The 25161-nt window shown below is 40.0% G+C and overlaps 1 protein-coding gene and 1 long non-coding RNA gene across 7 annotated transcripts; one reads left to right on the forward strand and one right to left on the reverse strand.

Annotated features, from left to right (window-relative positions):
• Positions 1-72: 72 nt before the first annotated feature.
• Positions 73-13662, forward strand: LOC310766839. Of its 3 annotated transcripts, XR_014550434.1 has the most exons (4): positions 448-1407; positions 1799-4414; positions 7049-7118; positions 13233-13662. It is a non-coding gene; the product is annotated as an uncharacterized lncRNA (long non-coding RNA). The 3 variants fall into 3 exon arrangements; XR_014550435.1 differs by having other exon boundaries at positions 449-1407; positions 1799-7118; XR_014550433.1 differs by lacking the exon at positions 13233-13662 and having other exon boundaries at positions 73-1407; positions 1799-7349.
• UBE2W (ubiquitin conjugating enzyme E2 W) lies at positions 2920-24160 on the reverse strand. Of its 4 annotated transcripts, none has more exons than XM_083623465.1 (7): positions 23350-23393; positions 18886-18985; positions 15800-15891; positions 13981-14083; positions 10656-10811; positions 9721-9796; positions 2920-8303 (listed from the first exon to the last, which is right to left on the reverse strand). In XM_083623465.1, the coding sequence occupies exons 1-7, from the start codon at positions 23376-23378 to the stop codon at positions 8290-8292; spliced, it is 570 nt and encodes a 189-aa protein (XP_083479591.1). In that variant the 5' UTR covers positions 23379-23393; the 3' UTR covers positions 2920-8289. The 4 variants fall into 4 exon arrangements, with proteins under 4 accessions (XP_083479591.1, XP_083479590.1, XP_083479592.1 ...); XM_083623464.1 differs by lacking the exon at positions 23350-23393 and adding an exon at positions 19283-19356; XM_083623466.1 differs by lacking the exons at positions 18886-18985; positions 23350-23393 and adding an exon at positions 23955-24160.
• Between the last annotated feature and the right edge of the window lie 1001 nt (positions 24161-25161).

Below are 25161 nucleotides of genomic sequence, written 5' to 3' on the forward strand. Positions count from 1 at the left end.
CAATTTATATTTTTATCCCACATCCTCCTCATTTTATCGTCACAACAACCCCGCAAGGTAGGTTAAGTGGAGAAGGGCAGTGATTGGCCTAAGGCCACCCGGTAAGCTTCATGACCTTTAGAATAGGGTGGCTTCACACATCCCACCCCAAGGCTTGAACTATTTTGGCAGCAGAAGGGGAGAAAGAAAGCAAACTAGAAAGAAAGAAAGTAGACTCTGTGCTGAGGGTGGGCGGGCTGAGCCCAGCATCCTGATAGGGATGCAGATCTCCCCCTTCCTGTTCATCAATCAGTCATATGATCATGATGGTGATGATAGTATTAATTAATACAGTGGCGTAGCGTGGGTTGTCAGCACCTGGGGCAAGGCAAGTAATTTGCGCCCCCTAACCCGTGGATTTGCGCCCCCTAACCCTAACGCCCAGATGTTGCGCCCGGTGCGGCCGGCCCCCCTTCACCCCCCACGCTACGCCACTGAATTAATAATTTTATTATTTATATCTGAGGGGGCATGGGGAGGATGTCTTTGTGTCTGTACTGCCTGCTCTCGATGGGGTTGCACTACCCTAGGAGCACATCTGTGGTTTGGAGGTGCTCCTGGTTTCAACACTGTCACTGGAGGCTCAAGTGCTTCTGGGTGCCTTGGACTTAGTGGCTTGAAGTGCCTTTTTCCATCTCTAGCTGCTTCACCAGCCATGGCCCCATTTGGGCAATGATGACTGGGCCATGGTACACCAAGCTCTGATGACTTCCAGATTGGATTATTGCAATGCGCTCTACATGGGGCTGCCCTTGAAGATGACCTGGAAACTTCAACTGGTTCAAAATGAAGCCGCCAGATAGCTAGCTGGGACATAGCCCCCATTTTAAAGCAGATGGATTGGTTGCTTGTTTGATTCTAGGCCCAACTCACTGAAGTGTTTAAAGCCCTCAACAACTCATGTCCCAAATTCCTGAAAGACCGCTTTCTTTCCTACAGACCCCCATCCCCATGTGTTAGGATCAGCAGAGCGGGTGATAGTAAATTGTTTGAAAGTGTTTTTAACACTGTGTTTTAATTGTTGCAACCCGCCCTGGAGCCTTATGATTAAAGGTGGGTAACAATACATGTTACTAAAGTTGCATGTAGAATCAAATGACTTCGGAGGACTAGCCAGGGGGCTGCTGCCATCTTTCAGAATCTGATATATGAGGCAGCCATCTCACACTCCCTAATGGTAGGGCTAGTCTAGAAGGAAAGGGCTCTGCTTGACAGAAAACTGTAATCACTAGGACCTAGCTAATGACAGGCCACTCTGAAGAGGCGAGGCCCTTGTATTGTCTCCCCCACCCAATCTCCAAAGTAGTTCTAGATATTGCTTCTCCATCATTCTCTCCTCCATCAAAACCCAAACTTTGCCAAAGTGCCGTATTTTTCGCCCTATAGGACGCACTGGCCCATAGGACGCACCTAGTTTTTTTTTGGGGGGGGGGAATAAAGGAAAAAAAATTATCTCCCCCCCCACCCAGCCGCGGATATCTGCCCGAAGCGTGGGGCACTCTGCTCCGGCGTGTCCCAGGTTCCGGGCAAGCAGGCTGCTATCCGCAGCCTAGGGAGCCCTGCGGGAACTCCCACGGGCTCCCCAGGCTTGCTGATAGCTTTCTGAAGCCTGGAGAGCGAGAGGAGTCGGTGCGCACCGACCCCTCTCGCTCTCCACGCTTCAGCGAAAGCCTGCATTCGCCCCATAGGACACACACAGATTTCCCCTTCATTTTTGGAGGGGAAAAAGTGCGTCCTATAGGGCGAAAAATACGGTAAGTCTTCAACAAAGAAAAGTTTTTGCCAGCCACTCGTGCCTGAAGGTGGCAAACTGACAAACAATGGAATGGGTGATCAATAGGTTTTTGGGGGATGTATTGATCCTAACAGTTGTATTTGAAATATCGTGTGCTCACTACAGGTAAATAAAATGCTGTTGTGCAAGGACCACATGCTCACCATTTTATAAATGTCTGCTCAGCAATGTGACTCCTACTGAGAAGTGCAGTGCTATGTCCAGTAATGGACCTGTACACGAGGCTCTAGTGATGACTTCTGATGAACGTGTGCCAAAATATAACTTTTGCAGAATTAATCGAGTCTATGTAATTTTAACAAACAAATCCATGCATTTATTAAGAGCACTTCTAAAATAAATATATTAGGGTGATACCTAATTAATTTGTAGAGCAGACACATGGAAATCAATGGACTTAAAATTATTCATGACTACATTGATTTCAGTGGGCATGCCTTCCTCCTCATTTTTCAATTCATTGTAGGTTTCTCCTATTTGATAGCATTGTGTTTATAAAATAAAGAGCTTTAATTCTATATTTAACTTGCTTCAGTACTCTTGCCCAGCCATACTTTCAGATAGCAACACTGTAATTTCAGTTCTGTGACTTTTTTCCTGAAGAAAACACCTCCCTTGTTTTTCTGTCACTGCTATAATTCCTGGTCTTCCAGACTTACTTGCTGAACCACACAGCTGAGAAGCATTTAGTGGACAGAGAGAAGCCTGATAACATGGGTCCAGTTGCAGGCATTAGGGCGTCATTCTCAGTAAACATATTTCTTAGGCAGACGTGTAGCATACATTATCACTAAAAGCCTAAAAACAATGTAAGAATATGAAAGCTTATAATCCAGCTTGTTGCCTTTGCTGTGTATCTCCTTCAGTAAAGAGAACAGGTCCTAGGAAAATAACAAATACGGACTCTAACAAGGAATATCTTTTTAGCACAGCAAATGATTGCATAGATATCTGCATACCTGCACAGATGTAGGCAATTTATGGGCTTTTGTTGACATGAACTATATCCTTATTCCTGAACAAAATTAGAGTTCTTAGTACTGAAGTTGTCATCCTTGTAATTGGCACCTAGACAGAATTGGTGCTCTGTTTGAAAAAGTACTTTATTGAGGAATAGGAATGTTTCAAACACAGATAATTTTGTACATAAAGAAACAGACTACATCTCAATAAATTAGTTCAATTGTTCTACCTGCAGAAAATATCACAACTGAGTTGACCTTCTGAAGAAAGGATTTTTCAGTGCAATTGGACAATTTACACTGCAAACCTAGTCCCACGTATCTGAGTGCAAGCCCCGTTGAAATCAGTAAGACTTGCTTCTGAGTAGACATGGTTAAGATTACACTGCAATATTACACTGCTACACATAATTACTTAGGGGATAAATTCTATTGCACTCGATGGAACACCATTCTGAGTATGCATGAATGGGATTGCACTTTGTGAAACATCATTGACAATAGTCTAATTATCTCTTCCTTTCTCCAGTTTTACGTTCAAAAACATTCCTAAAGGTTTTGAAGAACAATGTTTTCATAGCATGAATTTTGAACTGTTTTATTATTGACCAGAACAGACAAGCAATTTTACAGTTCTACTGCTTAACTGCTGCTTTTCTGCAAGTATACCCACAGGGCATTCAGTACATTAATGAAGCCGGCACTAGACAAGACCACCAATTAAAGTGAAATCATTTGCTTACCACCTCATGCTTTTTAACCCCCACAAAAGATGTGTGTCCTCCTGCAGTTTTAAGGAACACACACAATTCAAAAGGTATTTGTTACTTCAGACACGTTATTCTCAATAATTCAGTCTGCATGCATGCTGACCCTCAGATGCAAATTGAGATTCTATTTCTCTTGAATTGTAAACTGTTCCAAGTTCTCTTTAACTTGAAGAGACACTTCTTTAAAAAATATATGAGTTGATGTACTTAAAAAGAAGTCGAAAGGAAGATTCAAGCGGATTAACTTCATTGAAAGGGCTTGCAGGCGTTTTAAAACTGCAAGAACCAAAGTTCAGATAAAAGGTACACCACAGGTTGTATGAAAGGAAGATGTCAGTATAGTTAACAAGCAGAGTCTGTCAAGGATGCTATAAAAGAAAGTCTTCATTGGAAGGAATGATAATGTAGGGCAAAGCCAGGGCTGGGTGCACAGATTTTGGCAAAATACATACAAGTTGACAGGCAAGTAGGGAAAAGGAATCTCGGGAGCATATTGCTTAAAAACATTAAGAAAGAAAACAACTCATTTAAATGTATCAGAATCAGGAAATTAGCCAGGGAGTTGTTTGGATCTTAGAGGGCAAGGGGGGTAGGGATAGGTTGAGAGGTAATACAGAAAAACTGAACAAAGTATTTGCATCTTCACTGCAGAAGTGGAAAGGTGGATACTATATATGGACAGGTTTCTTTTCCTGAGGAGTGAGTGAATCTGAAGGACGGAGTCAAAGGTGCCAAGAGAAGCTGAAGGAGTTACCGACGAGTTAGTGATTAGCAAATCTCCGTGTCTGCATATCGTACAGGAAGAGATCCAGCAAATAACTGAATAGTTATTTTGATGTCTGTTCCAGGTAAATTTGGGTAACGTATTATTAAAGCTAAAATTAGTAAACATATATAAGTACAGTCTTGCTGCAGAATAAGGATGGCTTCTGTAAAGGAAAGGCATGCCTTACCAATATGACAGATTTCTTATGAATCCCAAAAAGCATGTGAATAGGGTAGAATTCCAGTGTGAAGTTAGCAGTGATTGAGTAGAATTTCTAAGTAAATTTAGCAGTGACAGGATAAGAAGGCAAGTCCTTGTATGGATTGGCATCTGCTGTGCTGGTATAGAGCAGGAAGCAGAGAGGAACAGACAGTTTTCACAATGAAAGGTTAGAAGTGATGTCCCGAGATGATTTGTATTGACACAAATGGTTTTAAAATAAGTCCTCTGGAGATAGGGATGAATAGTGAGATGGCCAAGCTTTCTGATCACATCAAATTATTCCACGTGATAAAATGAAAATAGATTGTGAGGAGCTCTAAAAGGACTTCTCCATACTGGGAGAACGGGCATAACATAGCAAATGCAATTCAATATGAGTGCACATTGGGTCAAGAGCTCCTAACTTCACCTATTTGCTTGGTGTGCAGCAACTGTTAAAAATGCAAATTCCATGCTAAGGAGTTTCAGGAAAGAGATATGAAAAATTTAAAATTCAGTATTACGTCTTATATAAAATCTATGGTTCAACCACATTTAGAATAGTGTGAACTGTTTTGGTCAGCTGATTTCAAAAAGAGCAACCCAAAGCTGGGGAAAGGGAAGCCAAATGATCAGAGGCTGGAGCACCTTTCCCAAAATAGAAAGCTTAAGTGTCTGTGTCATTTAAGTTTAGGGCAAAAAATGCTGATTAGCAGGGAGAAATTAATAATAATAATAATAATAATAGTAATAATAATACCCCACCCATTTGATGGGTTCCAGCCACTCTTTAAAATTAAATATGTGTGCAGATAAAATGGGTAGAGATAAGCTTTTTTCTCCCACTTCCATAATGCACAAGGTTATCCAATGGTATAGATTAGCAGAACATACACAGTACATATTCATGGAATTTGCTGCCATAATATATGGAGATGACCAGCAGCTAAAATAACTTTGAAAGATGTTTAGACAAGTTAGTGGAGGATAGGACTGTCAATTGCTACTAGTCATAATGGAATATGCTACCTCCAGGTTTGAAGACAGCAAGTCACCAGCTGAAAGATGCTGGGGCTGCAACACTAGAAGTGGGTTATTGCCTTCACGTCCTGCTTGCTGGCTTCCCAGGAGCATCTGGTTGGCTAATGCAGGAGGTGGGATGCTGGATTACATAAGCCTTTGGTCTGATCCTGCAGGTCAATTCTTATGAAACAATTTTCATTGCTGAAGCAAGTAATTTCATCCAACACAAAAGCAAGTTAATTGTTAATATGAAGTCTTATGTTTGTGATTGCCTATTCCTGATTTAAATTACGATTAATAGTATTTTTAGATAACAATCAAGTTCTTTGAACATAGCAGTAGCGTAAAAACACCCAGATACTTAATTTTTTGTTTAGGAATTTGTATTTAATCCATACTGTGATATTTATATAAATGAAAATATGTGCATGGATTGTTTTTAAGAATGGACATTAACATCCTTTTAAACAATTATACTGTAACATAATCCACAGTGTGGGAACAATTACATTAGTCTTTTAGATGGACAAAGTAATCTAAAGTTTCAGATCTATGAAGGTGTTCCTTCACTGTGGATTAAGAGAACAGATTGACATGATTAATTATGTAAATCTGCTTTACGGAAGAAAAAAACACAGTTTTCCAACATTCCTTAGATGATTTATGCAAATATGAAGATGCTGATTAAATATTCAGTGGTTACTGCTCATGCATACTATCAGTATGTATACATCTCTTAATGGATTGTTATAAATTAATTTACAAGTAAAAATATAGGATAGGAGAAAATTATAAAGAGATATACACCTTCCAATCCCTCAGTTTTTTGTTTTTTTTTGGCTTGAACAGAAATTGAAGAGTGATACTTCTCATTTTTTAAAGGAGGACTATGAACATCTACATACAAGTTTATACCCACAGCATCTATTCACTTTTGATTAAGAAGCCAATAAAGTTTCCCTCAAAATAGAAAACATAACAATTTCTTGTTTAAAACAGCCCTACCAAATTGATAGTTTGTAATTCAGTGCCAATACAGAACACTTATTTTCTTCCATTTGACTTGTACCCACCCCTGAGTTTAATGATTATATTTGTTTTAAATATTAGAGAAGATACAGTAGTATGTACATATCTATAAAATTTGTAAGTTACAACACAGCAGTAAAAAAAAACGCTAGAATATCTTCAGCCAATCCTAGTAGGTTCTTTTAAGCTAAGCTGACCTGGTTCTTACTTTAAAAATCAAGTAAGAGTTGTACTCAATTCAGACATTCATTTATTGACTACTAGGTTTGATTTTCTTTTTAGTGCAATAAGGCAACATTAAAAAGAGCTTTGAAATAGAAAGTTTGCATATGTGTAAAGGTAGTAAGTTTATAAAAGACACATCAGTGCTTCCTAAAAAGACAGCCTAGATGCAGTATCATAAAATTACACAGAGGTGAAGAACAATTCACTATTGTTTAACAATTGTTTTTCTATATAAAAGGTAAATCTAGTTGTAGGCAGATCTTTGAAGGAGAAAACCTGGAAAAATTGCTATGGCTGTATGGGACAAGGTAAGAAAAATATACTTTTGTCTAAACTTAAATAAAAAGATCCACACTTTTTTGTCAAAACAGTTCGTCTCTGTCCAAAATGTATTTCTTCCTTTATAGTACAGGATTAGAAGACAAGATAAATGTTTACAAGGTAAAGAAATAATTTACAAGAAAATATCTTCTGACAGCTTTTCAGTGAAAATATTGTTTTGTAACATTCAAATATGACATACAACACAACAAAAGAAACAGTGAACTCAAACAAAAAAATTCAAACGTATAAATACATGAAATATTGTGTAGGCAACAGGGCTCATGCTGAAGGCTAGTATGAAATAACAGTGTGCAATCTACTTGGAAAACAGCTCTAGTGTACATATTAACAAGCCCAATCATGGACTGCAGCAAATTCAGTTTTGTCACTGCCGTCTGTTCCCATTTTCAGAACAAAGTTTGCCTTGATTAAATCACCCCTACTCTATTTTATTCATACCTTTGTTTCAGAAATATAATACACACACAAAAGGTATCCATTTTACCATAGGGCTATAACATAGTACGTACCTCTCTGCTGATATAACTTGGGGGGGGGAGGGAATTCATTGTGAAAACATTGAGAGTTCAGTAAATATGCAATGATCTTATTAGTTCTTTAGCTAAGCATGTTTCAACTCACGCTGCTAGTTTTATGATCACAGTGCACAGAATCCAAATCTAAACAATTAGGTGGCTTTCAAAGTAAAAATAGGTTACTTTATAATCCCAATATACTTACAAACTTTTTATAGGCCCTATCATGCGTCTAACTTTTCTTGTGGCAGGGGTATAAGATTCCTGATACAATCTTTTGCCGGCAATGGGTACACCAAAAACCGTCAAGAAATTCTTATTATTGCACAATACATGAAGACCTGGAATTCTCCCAAAAAATTTAAAGATTGAATTCTGACATTTTCTAACACCTGCATTAATACTGTATGACTAAGAAAAGCACGTCAGTAGCATGGACTGAACCAGCGATCAACATGCGCCCAGAATGCACACCAGTAAAAATGCAGTCAAGGGAAGTAGTCTTCATTGCCTATTTGTCACTTCCAGTCAGAGGTTAAAAGTTCAAAGACTGAATGATCAAAGTGCTCATTTTCTCAGTAGGACTATCTTCTGTTAGGAGTATCACAAAATGGTGGCATCAACAAGTGTCATCTTTAAAGCAAAACAAAAGCAAAATTATGTACATATATTGATGTCCAAAATCTACAAAGTTATTTAAGGCCAAAATATCACCTACCAGCACATATGGTAACAAGATCAATATTTATTGATTTGCTTGTTCAATAAAGAACCCTGTAAAATTATGAAAAACTACAGATTCTGGAAAAACAGACCACATAATTTGAACCAATGTATTGCTTTGTTCTGTTTAAATAAATTAAGGCCGATATGCAAAGAACTATGAACCAAAGCAGATTTTAGGGTTGCTTTTCCTCAAACAACAGTTCCTCCCTCTATCATTGCCATGGGACCTAGATTTTCAAGGAAAAAAGGTTCAGAATTCCACTAGGTTCTTCTCTTGATCTTTCCCATCCAAGTCCAGCCACAGCAGATATTATCCCTGATAAGATACTCTGAATGCTTTTCTCTCATTACCCTCCTGGCTTGCACAGTGGGGAAGGAGATTTTGAAGAAGCACACAGGGAGAGGAAAGGGAATTGTATAAGTGGAAGTCCTTGTGCAGTTGGATACAGTCCAATTAACTGGTACCCATATATAGCATGACCAGCAACTCCTTACATACACCTAAAATAAAAGGGGACTCTTTGTATGTTTCACAACTTGGCTGGGGACTGGAAGGGTTCTAATGTTACGGCCTTGTTGAGTTGGTTCCAAACTGGCCATCCCACAGACAGAAGGCCTGTTGCACTTTGCAGAAGGGACAGAGATCCAGCAGAAGCTCCCTGCTGGTGGAAGTGGGGGAGGAACTAATTATTGCCAATTTCCCCTTCCTGCTGCAGTGTAGCCATGCAATCTCTCATGTTATTCCAGAGGATACCCCAACCCCCAGATTTTCAGGAGGCACAGGAAAGCAGAAATTAGTAGAAATTGCCTCGCCTCCTTGCTTCCTCTGGTAAAAGCAGAATTCCACCAGTTAGCTGCAAGCCCAGATCCAATTCAATCTCTGTGGATATCAGAGGCTTATTTTTACATAGGATACATGGGTGGCCTTCAATGAAATTTTACTCAGAGCAGACCCATTGGAATTAATGAACATGACTAAGTTAGGACTATTAATTTTAAAAGATCTACTCTGAGTAAAACTTAATTGAAGACCACCCAGGATACAAAGTGCTGCCTTATATCAAATATGATAGTACTGTGTCCACTCACTGCCAGCAGCTTTCCACAATCTCAGGCATAGGTTTTTTCTAACTAAACATGTTACTAATGCAGCAAAGGATTGAACCTGGGGCTTTCAACATAGCATGCAAGTGCTCTACCATTAAGCTATCACTCTTCCTCACATACAGTATTGTGTTCAGTAAGGCAAATCTAACCACTGTTATTCCCAGGAACTTCAAATGCTCTTAGATGCATTGCTTATTTCTTCAAGGTCAATACATACCATGATACCACCATTTTGTTTTCTTTGGATTCTTGTTACATGTTCTTACATAAAATGAATTATCAGGTGGTCGTCTCTGCAATAAAGGCCCATCAAGTCAGTATATTTCTGATATACAGTATAAGATTATACATACATGCAAAAAAGGCATTAATAGCAGTGATAAGCGAACTTGACATTTAGGAGCTTTCTTCTCCTCCAACTCTTGCCAGCTTGAAAAGTCAAAATACCCTCTGATCGTGCTGCAAACTTAATGGTTTTGAAGCAGAAAGGGTTATTTTACCTATGCAATAAAGATTCAGTGGAATAAAAGTGAACTTGAGATGCATGATAATCATGTAAGCTCTTGTCTTTGACTGCGCATAATAATTTTTTAAAACTTTCAAGGTGCTATAATTTATGTTTGCTGAAATACACTAACATAGGTTAGCATTCTAGCATTTGTCTGAATAGACAGCAAATTATTATTCAATAAAATGTTTGCATACCTTACAGTGCAATAATCTACGCACATCTACTCAGAAGTAAATCTCTCTGAGTTAAATGGGACTTTTAATCCCAAGTAAGTGCACTGGAGAGCAGACCAAGTGCATTCTGCTATATTCTGACATTCCTTTTTGTTACATGAACTAATTCAGTAACTGAAAATGGTATATACACTATTCAGTCCTAATGTTTGTTATTTGCTGCATTAGAAAAGCAATTGCCTTTCTTCTACACAAAACCTTATCATTGCAGTAACAGTTACTCAACAGAAATATTTCCCCCCCGTAAATATTGACTCATTTGACCTTCAGTTCCAGCATATCACTTAACTTAGAACTACTAAACTATTCCATCACACTTAGAAAGGGAAAATTAACAAGTATCAATAAAACCTCCGTTTTAGAATGGGAGGTTTTCATAGTATCACAAGGCTATTTCTAAAGACTTACCTTTTCTTTGCAGCTGGAAAGCATGCTAATAATGCTAAGACAAACTGATTGCACTGAAAGAGCTGGAGACCAGTCTTCTGTTAGAATAGATAAACAGATATGACCATTGCTATAAACATGAGGATGAATGGGAATATTTTCACCAGTAAACATGACCTAAAAATAAAATAAAGAATTAATATATTAGCATTTTATTGACAGTATCTCTCTCTCTCTCTCTCTCTCTCTATATATATATATATAAAACATCAGCTACAATTTACTTAATTTGAGAGGGAAATTACACAGTTTATATACCGTATTTTTCGCCCTATAGGACGCACTTTTTCCCCTCCAAAAATGAAGGGGAAATCTGGGTGCGTCCTATGGGGCGAATGCAGGCTTTCGATGAAGCTTGGAGAGCGAGAGGGGTCGGTGTGCACCGACCCCTCTCACTCTCAAGGCTTCAGGAAGACATCCGCAGCCTAGGCAGCCCTGCAGGAGTTCCCGCAGGGCTGTCTAGGCTGCGGATAGTAGCCTGCTTCCCGGAGCGCTGGGCGCGCTGAAAGCAGAGCGCCCGGCACTTCAGGAACACATCCGCAGCCTAGGCAGCCCTGCGGGAGGTCCCGCAGGGATGTCTAGGCTGCAGATAGCAGCCTGCTTCCTGGAGCGTCGGGCGCCCTGAAAGCAGAGCGCCCCTCGCGCCGGACAGACATCCGCAACGTGGGGAGCCCTGCAGGAGTTCCCCGCAGGGCTCCCCACACTGCGGATAGCAGCCTGCTGCCCGGCGCGCGGGGCGCCCTGAAGCAGAGCGCCCCTCGCGCCGGGCATACATCCGCAGCTTGGGGAGCCCTGCAGGAGTTCCCCGCAGGGCTCCCCACACTGCGGATAGCAGCCTGCCACCCGGCGCGCGGGGCACCCTGAAGCAGAGCGCCCCTCGCGCTGGGCAGACATCGGCCAGCCGCACAAGCTCAGGGGACAGCAGGGAGGCGCAGCGCCGCCATCCTGCTGTTCCTCGACCTGGTTCGGTTTCTCCGACCTGCTTTTTTCCTTTATTTCCCCCCCAAAAAAACTAGGTGCGTCCTATGGGACGGAGCGTCCTATGGGACGAAAAATACGGTAACTTCCATGTTATATGACATCAGTCATTGGACCAAAACATGCCTTATGAAAAGACATAATTTCAACCAAACTAAATATTCCATACTCATTATTCCTTTTCCAATTTTGGAAAAAACATCAATTACATCCTACTTTCCCTATCATGTAATATGTAGGTTTTAAAGTCTATCACTTGGTCATCCACTATGTAATAAATGGGATTTCTCTTCTTCTTTTCCACATACAATAATTCCTAAGGTATGATTTCAGATCTTCTTTTATTCCATGCACACAACACAGATTTTGCTATTTCTTTATTTTGCCCAAGATAAGGATATTGTTTAATTATCAAACTCGTTGGCCGCTTGTTACACAATAAGGCGTCCAATCAATTTACATCATATTTAAATACATGAGCAAAAGTAAAAATACATTATAACATCAACACGTTCACATAAAAACACATGCAATTCATGAAAAATACACAAAGCTTCTCCTCACCCTCAATAACAAAAGCAGAAAACTGTGGCAGCACACTAATAGTGAATAACGTCATCATGGTCTAAGAAGAAAAGGTACTGTAGTATTTTACCTAGCACCAAAAAGATGTCAACGAACATGCCAGGCAGACCTCATTGAAAAGCAGTCCACAAAAGGAAAGTCCTTAACCAGGCCCATGCAGAGGGTTGGGCGGCTGGTCCTCAGAGGGCTAAGCTGGCTTGGGGGCCCCACCAAGGACTGCTTTTCTCTTTTTGAGTTTATAACTTTATTCTAATATAAATACAGGTATGTCACAGAATATGTGCAGCATTTTTAGGTTTCAGTGAAAAGCAGCTAGCCATGTTACATATAAACTTTAATCCAGTTTGCTCCTGTTTAGCAAGCCATTTTTAAGTCACAGGCACGAAGGTAAATCTCTGAGTGCTAAGAATAAGGCATAGAGATAAGGCATGGTTCACAGTCAGTTGCTGGAACCAGGAATGCCACTCAAAATGTCAATATTACTTGCCATGGTGGATAATTAGGTGCTCAATTTATGGCTAAACTATTCTTATTGCTCGGGAGACAAAGAACGAACAAGTGAAATCTTCAATGATCCACTGGGCAACAAATATTAGTCATAATGTAGAAATGGATGTTGTACGGGAACGTTTATGGAACGTGGATATAAAATTTACAGCATGTTATAGTTCAAGAGAAAACTATATGAAAATGGTATATAGATAGTACCGAACGCCTAGTAGATTGGCAAAAATGTATAAATCGAAATCGAATATGTGTTGAAAATGTAACGAGAAAGTTGGTACCTTTTTCATATGTGGATGGTACCTTGTAATAAGGTTAAAGCTTACTGGGAGATGTTATGTTTGCAAACTACTGAAAAACTGAAAAAGATGTTTAAGATAACATTTAATTTTTAAAAAACCCAAAAGCTTTTTTTGGAAATTATGGGATCAGAACCATCTAAACTGTATATAAATTTATTTATGTATGCAGCCACAGCTGCAAGAATGTTATGTGCCCAAAAATGGAAGGAAGAAGAGGTATTGACAAGACAATAATGGAGACAAAAGTTAATGGACTATGGGGAAATGGCAAAACCTACAGGGAGAATAAGAAATCAAGATAACCATTTTTTTTAGAAAGGAATGGAAATGGTTTATTGAGTATTTACAAACGAACTGTAAACAGATTAACACATTGGCAGGATTAATGTAAAAACCTGCAGTTTCAAAATATATATGGGATATATATGGGAATAGATATATAAAATAATATATTGAGATAATTTGGAGTATGCAGGAAGATGAAAAGAAATGTAAAGAACCTCAGAAAGAGGGGGTAGGGAGTTGGAGTTTGAAATGTTAACATTATGATTGAATAATTGTTGTAATATATATAAATGAAAATTATAAATAAAAACAAACAGCACTTACTGCCAGAAAAAAAAAACTATTCTTATTGCTCCCTGAAGAGATAACACAATGTGTGATATCCAATTGTAGCATCCCACTTATGCACAGAGGCCTTCCCCTTCCCCACTTCAGCCTCCTATGTAGTGCCAAAATCTGCTTCACAGGATTGGGGAACCCTCCAGAGCAGGAGAGAAGAGAAAAAGGGAAATTCCACAATATCTGCTGGAGTGGCAATGACTTTCGCCCAATGAGTTGTAATCAATGTATAATCAACTTTTGCTACACAAGTGGTTTAAAATTGAAACTAAATATATGATAGTGTAAGTTACCTGAGGAGAGTCAAATGGATACCGACTACTGAATTTAAATAGCAGCTGAAATTTCTCCCCTTCATATAATGTTCCAGGAGCACCTTCCATGTCTACAATCCATCTTTGGATATAAAATAAATTACACAACACAGAGAAAAAAATTAGTAACTCAATATATCTAGTGGAGGTTTTGAGTTCTAGTTTGCAAGCAGCTGTTTCCTACACTGAAAAGGGTCTTCTTTTAATCTCATAGTGGCAAAAAGCAACTTTCAATGTTGAGGAAGGTCTAATGCTTACAGAAAAAAACCTTTAAAAGTCCCATTGCATGAGCTAATCCTTAGCCATGTTTAAGGGAAGTCTCTGAATTGTACATTCAGTCTACCACCTCCTGCCAGCAGAACTGTGCCTGATATCAAATTTGGACTATAACCCTTTCAAATTTCTAATAACAAATAATATTAGCTATTTCAAAGTGGGAGGGGTAGACAGGTAAATTGCAATTCTAGCAAGAGCTGCTTTTGTTTAAATTGTGAATATAAATTGTAAATTACTGTCCTGATGTACTTTTGACAAAAATTATGAATACATTCATAATTAATCAAGAGCAATGAAGATTTAACTTTATTGAAAGTTAGAGGCAATAGCAAGAAATCTTTTGTGATGCCAACCCCAAAACCTGAACTTCTTATTTCATGGGGAAAAAAGGCTGAAGGGTTCTCAATATTCACAAAACTACCAGAACCACATACCATTCTTTTCTATAAAAAGGGATGCCCTTGTAAATCATGTCTCCAAGTGAGCAATGTTTGTACCTAAATCACTTGAAGCTGACAGCACCAGCCAGTCACCCATGCATTGCTGAAAGCAGTTCCTAATTCAGTTGTGTAAACTATGTGTACAGTTCTGAATATTGGACACCTTGATGCTATACTGACAACTGTGTCCACAGCTCCCTTCAAATAAGTCAACAAACATGAACACAAATATTTATAGAATACAGAACAATTGTCCATAGGTTTTTTGCCCTTTCACTTCATAATTATTTCAGTACCTCACATGAAAAGGTAGAAGAAAGAAAACCTTTAAAATCAGTCTGCATTCCAACTGTGGAGTTTTGTGACTCCATTTAGAATGAACAGCCCCAAAACTAGATAAAAAGCAGAACATTCTTAATTTATTCATTTAAAAATGCCATCTTGGGCATTTTTTATGGAAAGGCAGGATATAAATGTAACAAATAAAGAAAACTTCTGTAACTTTACTGCCACCCAACTATTTTGAGAGTAACAGAACAGCTCCAGCTGCTGATTGTGTGAATCCAATACTTACTATAGACTATATCCAATGCTACAGCTCAGCAGGCACGTGAGACTTCTGCAAGCACAATGAACTTCTTTCTCTCCTGTTTGCTCCCTTTTGTCAAAATCTGCTTCAGAGGGGTTAGGGGACCCTTCAGAGCAGACCTGGGGGCACATGGCCTGAGGAGAGGAAATGCAAATCCCATTGCACCAGCGTAACCCTGTGCAGTAGCACTGGATACAACCCCATATTTACACTATACCATACTTGCAAATATATTTAATATAAATGCATAGGTCAATAACTATGTATAAGTATACTATAACAAGCTTGCAAATATATTTAATATAAATGCATAGGTCAATAACTATGTATAAGTATACTATAACAAGCTTGCAAATATAATTAATGTACATGCATAGGTCAGATATTGTACATCTCACAATTTTTTAAACAGTATATTGTTAGGAAAACACAACATCCTGCCCATTTTCAGTTTCACCTAGAAAATAAATTATGAAAATGTAAACACACTGACTGTGTAATTGAATTCTGGACACTCTTTTCATTCAAAGTCATTCCTGGCGGTGGGTCATTCTGTAAAGCCAACAGTTCTTTCTGTAGCCTCTTCTAAAAAAAGAAAGGAGGAGGAGCTTTTTAAATATTTCATAAAGAATATATTCCTTTCAGTTGTAACTGTTTGGTACATATTACTGCTGACCAACAAACAGTATTCCAAAAAGCTTACATGATACATGTCAAAAATTTATAAAAAATATTCATATCATAAAAGACTGACATGTGTCAATGGTCTAAACTTTTAATTCTGTATGACATTTCTGGAAACATCTTCTGAGAAGTGTAACAACTTATTTTCCTTTGGTACTATTAATTCCATATAGTGGTGTATAGCATTAATATTCAGAGTGATGAGCAGCTTCTTTTTAAAAAAATGTAGCCAAGTAGTCAAGAAATGGAACACAACCTCTGCATCGCCAGTGGAACTTGGCACTTGTATTTCACAAATAGTCACCCATACTGTATGAAGAAACCACATAAGAAATGGAGGGACTTTCCGCTTTATGGCACAGGGAGGTGGTGTTCACTGAGAGTTTTGAAGGCCCGGAGTGTGCCTAAACTATTAAACTATTGTGGCCTGCATCTGGAGAGTGTCCTTTTTGAACTTCAGTCTCTTCAGAATTCCTTTGTTACAATGAGGGCTAGAGATTTTATTTTAAAATTTATCTCAAGATTTTACTGGGTTTAGAGATTATGCAAAGCAGACTTTCCTTAATATTGGCATTCTGGCTTTGCTTAAAGGTGCAGGAAGCCTAAAACAGGAAGAAAAGGGAAATACTATTAATAGATGCTGCCCTGGATCCTTCTCATACTAGGAAGTGGGGTGGGGGGAATTGAAATCCGAACCACCAACACAGCATGGTTAGGTGGCAATGAAGAGTTTTGCATAGTGATGTTAAAAAAAAAAAAAGGTTGCCAACATTTTTTTTTGTGTTGTTGCTATTTTAATTATTGTTTAATTGAAATTTTGTACTTTTTCTGTTTAAATTAACTGTTGTACTCTACCCTGGGACTCCAGCATAAAGAGTGCATGAAAATGTACATAATACCTTATAAATTATACTGCAATCCTAAACCATGTCCTAACTCTAACCATGTCAACTCAAAAGTTTGTCCTATTTAATTCAATGGGGCTTACTACTAGGTAAGTGAAATTAGGGCTGTGCAGCTTAAACCATGGTTTGGATTGTGGTGTTAGTCACTAACTTGCAACTGAAGAACACACAGTCCTTCTGTACATTTCAGGTGCAGGCTTTTAATATGGAAAGGAACTGTACATTTTATGTCAATGAAGCAAACATTGGCAGGTTGCTACATTGTAAAAGAAATCCCCAAACATAAGCGGAGGAAGAGGAAGTTTTCACAAATTTACATTGATAATTGGTATTTCTGTTTCTAGAGAACAGTAGCAGCACTAGCAGCAGTCACAAGTTACACACAAGCTGCAGAGACAAGTTTTGTCCTTTACTTATAGATACTTTTAAAAAAATGCTCAGGCTTCAGTTGTTCCCCAATGCATTCTCTTATTTTATACTGTATCACAGACCTACTCAGGAGCTACAGAAGTAACAAATGACTAATTTGTTTACTTAAAACAAGGGGAAAGAATTCAACCCCACCCGTTTTACACCCAAATTACTAGGTTATTAGCAAAAAGAGAATCTTTAAAGGAAATTAGAAGCAAAATGAATGGATTAGTACAAGTTTCTGTAAAAGACGAATACAGTATAAAATGATTAGACAGTAACAAATTAGACACAATTATGGCAGCCTTGAAATACAGGGTCAGCAACTATGAAAACAGGAAAGCTGGAAGGTAAAAATTAAGGTTATCCTGGTACATATCATCCCTTAATTTCACATGGTGAACTATCTGTGCCTTCTCTCTGCCCCACCTCACATCTACTACATTCAACACACTTTATTCAACACACTTTATTAATAAATTTGCTTTACTTTCAAATGCAAAGCAAGGCATGATTTGTTCTCATGTAAGGACACAGTATCCATAGGGAGACAGATCCCTATAGAGCTCAGACTTCTATTTTTACCACACAGCACACGCACACAGGTATTACTATGGAGAATGGAAGGTCTGCAAATGCCTACCATATCCCACCACCACCACGGTCACTTGAGAGCACAGTCAAAGTTGAATGGAGATATGTGATATGCACACAGACTTCCTATTCCCTGGACTGCTGAGGTGGGTGTGGGGAGAAAACAGATTCCAGCAAACCTTATAGAGATCTCTTCTCAAAGGCACTGTGTCCTTCTAGACTCAAGGAAATAGATTTTGCCACTGGAATACAATCACAGTTTTATCAAATATTTAACACTAAGCATTTGGCATATATTTAGATCATGTGTTCTAACATGCAACATGAAGATGACATATGCAGAAGTTTTTAAAGCACTCTTTGAAGTGGCAGCATAGTTTAGAACTGTTTTAAATGTGCTTTATAGTTTTTAATAATAATATAATAATAATAATAATTTTTATTTATACCCCGCCCTCCCCAGCTAAAGCCGGGCTCAGAGCAGCTTACAAGCAATAATAAAAACAAGTTGAATGATTACAACTTAAAAACAAAATTAAAATACATTAAAATATTGAAACATGAAAATATTAAAATGTAGCCTCATCGCAGGAGGAGAAGGAAGGAAAAAAGAAAGAGAGGGAGGGAATCAAATTGGCTCCAAGCCAAAGGCCAGGCGGAACAACTCTGTCTTACAGGCCCTGCAGAAAGAAATCATGAGACAGAGCGTTCCACCAGGCCGGAGCCAGAGTTGAAAAGGCCCTGGCTCTGGTTGAAGCCAATCTAACTTCCTTAGGACCCTCTCACTTTCAAATCCTTCCTTTAACCCTACATTTCCTGGTACACATGACTGCAACTCATCAAGCTTGCAAGTGCTTCTCCTGAAAGCTAGGCTGATGAATGGTAACACTGCTGCCATCAGGATTTAATCCTGGATGAAGATGCTGATTATTACAGAGATAGGTTGGATGATGGTGGTGAGGTTATTCTCTCCCAATTTGCTTACTGAGTACCACTGAAGGCTTATGAAGCCAAATGGATTCCTGAAGTCCTTTTGGATTTTCCTACTGACATGCCTGGTGGTTCTGTCATGGTCCTGACTGATCCTTGGAATAGAAAAATTACCCATTTATTTCCAAACACTTATTTGTAGAGTTCAGCTATCTCTTTGGTTTCCAAGGAGTTGAGAATGTAACAAGAATACAAACATAACAGCCTAATCTGTATTCAGTAGCATCTAATAGAGCAATTCTGGGTGGTGAAACCCCTTACAATTTGTCAAGGAAGGAAATAGAAACTTTGGTGATCCACTGTGACTATTATGCAGATAAAATTACATGCATCCATTCCAAGTTGGACTTCATTTTTCAAACAAAATGGGAGATGTCAGATGCTGTGCATACCTTTCAAACTGTTGGCCAAGATGACATGGACACTCTCCTTGGAGAAGCAAGACCAACATTGTCTATACTTGAACACTGTCCATCTTGTCTGCTTAAAACAGCAAGATTGTGCATGTTTAGTTGGATTTCAGAAGTACTGTAACCAATATCATTTAGAGGAGTGGCTCCCACATTTATGAAGCAGGCCTCTGGATCAAGGTGTGATTTCACTGGTTACATTGCTCATTGCATCACCTACATCAAACAGGCAGTGGATGCAATCAAGCTTGAAACAGTGAATACATGCTGGTGGAACTTGTGGAAGGAATGCACACACAATTTCAAAGGATTTCCAACCATTGCCATTGGGGTGGAGAACATTGTGCAGATGGTCAGGCAAATGGGTGGTGGTGGTTTTGTAGACCTCATCCAGGAAGAAGTGGGAGAACTAATTGAGGGTCAACAGGTATTGACTATTGAAGAGCTAGAGGAACTGGTCAGATCAAGTTCAGAATGAGCCAGCAATTTTCTCAACTCTTCTAAGTGATAAAGCACACAGATGATCCGACTGCAGAGTTTGACCCTTCCATGGAACACAGCCTCAAGATCATCCATGGGATTACAGATGCTCTCAAGGAAATGTTTGACAAGCTCAAGACACAACAGCAGCAGCTGCCAATCATAATGTTCCTCACAAAGAAACCACCACCAGCAGCGCTAGATGTGGCCATGCAACCCACCTCTGGATCTGAACCACAACGAAGCACTTCTGGCTACCAGTCAACCCCCTGGTCCTAATATCATCTGAAGCATCATCCAGTGACAGAGAGGAGGAGGAAGACTAAGAGCTGTATTCATCCCTCATCGGTAACTGCAACGATGGTATTCTAGGGGTTGTTCCAGCTTTACACAATTTTACTTATACGCAAGATGGCCAGGAATGTAACTTCCACATAAGATGCAGTTCTCCATTATGTTGAAACTCAGATAACTGTTTAAAATATAGTTTTGAACAAGTCAGAATTTGAAAGCATGGTGTGTTCCTGTCTATTCCACTTATCTTTCTTAACACCACAGTTCACTGAGTCTAGATGTTACAGGAAACTAGTTTGTTTAAAATGAAGTGAAATTTTCTAATATCCTTCTTGTGTGCATGGAAGGGGAGGGCAAGGGAGAGAGGAATGCCTAATGACAAAACAACTCACTCCCATTCTAGGAAAGGTTATGGTTTCTCATTATATCTGAACCAATCCAAAAAGCAATGTGGTTTCAATGAGTCAGTTCTTGACATATGTTCCAATCCTAAACTGTTTAATCCTAAAATGTGTTCAGAGCAGAGCATAATCTCATAGTGCTACATCATATTATTAGGTGGGTATTTCATGATGCTACATGCATTTCTTATTTTCCTTCAGCTGCATATCATTTCAGTGTATTATACATACACTGTGTGTGTACATACCACACACACACACACACACACACACACAAGCCACATCAGATTTTTAAAAATAGCACAGTTAAAATTAAGCGAGAATTAGTCACCCTAGGCCATCTAGCAAACTTCATGGCTGAATGGGGATATGTATCAATGTACAATCATGCATCCACTGCACTAAGATTAGCTTACTTCCTGCTTAGACACCACCTTCAATTGCTAGAAGTGGTAAAATAGATTATGAAACACACACAAGTTAAACTGCTGGTTTTTAAATATTCAAACATTATTGTTTTTTATTTGCTTAGTAGGAGACTTGCATGCAACACAAAAGAATAAACAAAAGTTTAGCTCTCTAGGCCAGAGCTTTCCAAACTGTGTGTTGTGACACGTTAGTGTGTCAGCTGCAGTGTGTAGGTGTGCTGCACAATGTACCCCACAGTCCTTGGGATTGGAAAGGAGCTAGTTTCATCACCAATTTGCTTGTAAAACTGAACTGCTGTGTTGCGAAATGATGCATGTCTAAAAGTGTGTCACCAACATGAAAAGTTTGGAAAGTTCTGCTCTAGGCAATTAAACTGGTGCAATGCCATAGAAAATGCAGAATTCTTTTATAAATGTGGCCTCTTTGGGCAATTTCTTGCTACTAAATATCTAGTGCCCCATACTAGATACAGTAGAGAAGACCAAAGTGGCAAGCCCTCTCCTGAAATACAGTATACCCTGGGAAACAGGGAAGTGACACCAATAATTGAATGAATTACACATTTAAATTAAATATGTCATCAGATGAATTATTCCATAAGACTGAACGGAATACAAGAGTGTTCAAGAGTGCTATACAGACATGAAAGCTGGAAATGATGTTAAATACCTTCACTTGATTCTCTGATCAAATTGCCTAGGGAAATAAGGTATCCCTAGCATATTATCCAAAAGTTTAATCAATACCCCTGACAGCACAGTATCCACAATAAGAAACAAGAGCTGAATTTCACAATGCCAGAAAGTTACCAAGAAATTAGAACAAATACAACACAATTTCTATTGTGACTAAAAGTAGTGCACTTTAACGATCACAGAACTGATAAACTTGCAAGTTCTCATTCTGCAGTGTAAAAGCTAAGGGAAATGTAAAAGAAGCTGAGTGGTAGAGATGGAGTGGGGAGAACTCACAAAAACATTAATGTTCTGTGAATCCAAAAAAGGCTTCATTTAAAAGAACTATTCTCCAACTGCTCCAACGCAGTTTTACAAGTCAAGTTCTTGAAAAAAAATCGGCAAATTTAATCTCCAATCTGGTATTATTTAAACTGAATATAAATAAGGTTTAGATTTTTGTCTGTCCATCTGTTTGGAACATTAGATGCCTGTTCTGCATGTTTTGTTTAATCTTGCTTCACATAATTTAAAAATATCCTTTGTTCTTTGATATTAAAATATGTACTTCTTATATTTATATATTCAATTCTAAATTGAAATCACATACATATCGTCCTATGTTTTATATTTTATGTAGACTGCTCAGAGGTTTTGATGATTAAGCAGTATATAAATCCTTGTTTCTTTGTTTTAAAAAAAGGCGCAACACTGGATGCACTGCTTATTTCAGCTTTCATCCAAAAGCAACAGAAAGCCCAGTGGAACATTAAAAGACATTAGTATTGTATTATGCGTTTTTCACAGGCAGCCCTATTTCATAGGATGATGTACTTGTCTAAGCTGGTCAAGCTTGTAAGTCCACCTCTATGGGTTGTAGAGCCATTGAAGACAATAGGACATGACTGATTTCAACGGGTCTATTCCGAGTACAGTGGTACCTTGGTTTACAAACTTCCTGAAGTCCGTTCTTAAACCAAAGCATTCTTAAACCAAGGTGTGCTTTCCCATAGCAGTGGGGGACTCAATTTACAAATGGAACACACTCAACAGGAAGTGAAACATGTTCTTATTCCAAGGCAAAGTTCACAAACCAAAACACCTACTTCTGGGTTTGCCGCGTTCTTAATCCAAGTTGTCCATAAACTAAGCTGTTCTTAAACCAAGGTACCACTGTATAACCTTGTCTACAAAGGGCTGTAGCCCAATACCACCACACGAGGTAATAATGATATAAATAAATGGTGCTGATTTGTTGATTTCGTAGCCTAGCATCTTTCCTAAACTGCTTCTCATGCACCATCACATCAGTAATCCCACAGAGCAGTTCTGTGGTGGGGCGAACTGCGGGACCTTTGGGTGAAGGACAGATCTGAACAGGAGATTTCACACCAAACAAGCTTGCTCTCCTTTTTGAAGTCTGAAGGACAAGGCACAATAGGTGAGAAGGGGGTGGGTGGGGGGCGGAGCGGGAGAGAAAGAGAGAGAGAAACGTCAAAGCATCAGGCAGAGGACGGCGCTACCGTCGCCGCTTTGCTTCCTAAAGCAAAACATACAGTGACTAACGTATGCAATTAAAAAAAAAAAGGAGAAGGACGTCAGAATGACTTTCCACACTTCCTGACTTTGAGCGACCCTCCTCCTTAAATCATCCCCTCATGGATCGCCCCCCGCCCGCCCGCCAAACAACCGCCCCGTATCAGCCCTGCCCTGAAAATTACCCTGAAGAAAAGGGAGAAGTTTAAAGGGAAACCCTGAGGTGCAACTAGACCTGTCACAGCAAAAGCCAGCAAGGCCCATTCAGCTCTCCGGCGCCGGCGCCTCCTCCTGCCTCCCAAGCAGCTGCAGGAGCAGCCCGGGCCAAGCCACCCCAGCCCTAAACCACACCTAAGGGAAGAAGAGCCGGGGGTCACGCACCTGCTGGTTCCTGGTACCGGCCCAACCTGGAGCGCGAGCACCTAGCCCCCCCCCCCGCGACCCCCAATAAATGTCCGGCTGCTTTTGCCCCAGCTGAGGGAAGGGCTTCCCTTCGGCCTCTCCCCAACCCCTCGCTCGGCTCCCAGGCTCCCCTCGCTCCGGCGCCAAGTTCCTCATACGGAGTCCCTCCCGTCGCTCGCCCAGGAAACGCCACAACAGCCGCCGCTTCCTCCTCCTCCCCGGAGCCGCATCCACAGAAAGCAGCGCAGCAGCAGCAGGGGCACGAGAGGAGAGCCGCCCCCGCGCCAACCGCCGCTCTGCCCTCCCTCCTTCCCCCGCCCGCCGGCCCCGCCGCCTTCTTTCTGCCCCCCCCCCTCCCGTCGCCCCTCTCTTTCTCCCCCTCTACACCTGGGGACGAAAGGACACGCCGCCCCAGCCTGGCCGCCGCAAGCTGCTCACCTGCATAGACGCCATGATGGATCCGCCTCCCTCCCTCCCTCCCTCTCTCTGAGCCGCCGGCCCGGGCCGGGAGGGAGAGAGAGACAGAGACAGAGGCGGAGAGACGCAGCGCGGCGGCGGCGGCGGCAATAGCGCCGGCACCCTTTCCTCGCCTCCTCCCCCACACCCCGTCCGGGTCACGTGGGCGCTCCGGCCAGCCCGAGGAGAGAGCGCATGCGCCGGGAACCGCTACCTCGGTCGCTTCCAAGTAGGCGAGAGGGACAGTTCCGAGCGGACGTCGAGAATTTCCGTCCTTCGAAAAGCGGGGCGCCAATGTCGGCTGCCTGAAACGGTTCTCGCCTAGATCTCCTTTTTCTCGGTTGTTTAATCTCTCCTTCCTATTAAATCGAAAATAAAGGCGGCTTACAAAAATTAGAAACCCAGTTTTTTTTAATCTGTAAGATGCCCCGAGTCCGTCAGGGGAAAAGGCGGGGTATAAATAAACATATAATTCTAAATAATAATCTTACTTAGATGCTGAGTGCTATACTGGTGCAACCAGAGGAAAATGTTTAAGGTGAGGGTTTCTAGGGGCAACCCAGCAAAGTAAGGCAGACCTCCTACAATCTTGTCCCTGTCCTTTAGGGCAGAGGTGGAGCAGCTGTGGCCCTCCAGTTGTTGTAACTTCCATGGTCTGTAGTTGTGCAGATGATGATGATGAAGAAGAAGAATTTAACTACTACTACTGACAATACACTTTTAAATTCTGAACATGTATTTGACCAGCACTGCACAATTAAAATAATATTCGAGCCTGAGTCTAAGTTTACTTAGTGAAGTTCTACTGTATTCCATAAAGTTGTCAAATAAGTGTACACAAGGCTACCTACTATATGGGAGCCTTTACAAGTTCTACTCATGTCACATTGCTTTTTGCAAACTGTTATATATGCTATCTTGTGATTTGAAACACAAGAATGACTAAATCCCAATTCCCCTGTTCTGCAGGATGTTTTGATTTTTATATTATTAAAAGTAAATGAGATGTTACTCTGTTTTACACTCTTACCTGCTGTAAGAAAGAAACCAGGAAGTACTGTGGTGGCATTCATATTTCTTGTTAAATATTTCTGTATATTAAAAAACTCAGTGTACATTCCAAGGAGTCTTGTTCAATAGCTTTCACCCCAGCTGTTCTTGGTCCCCAATTATATTTATTAAAAAGAAC

This window comes from Podarcis filfolensis (genome assembly GCF_964270895.1).
Source record: "Podarcis filfolensis genome assembly, chromosome: 7".
In the NCBI taxonomy this organism is placed as follows: domain Eukaryota; kingdom Metazoa; phylum Chordata; class Lepidosauria; order Squamata; family Lacertidae; genus Podarcis; species Podarcis filfolensis.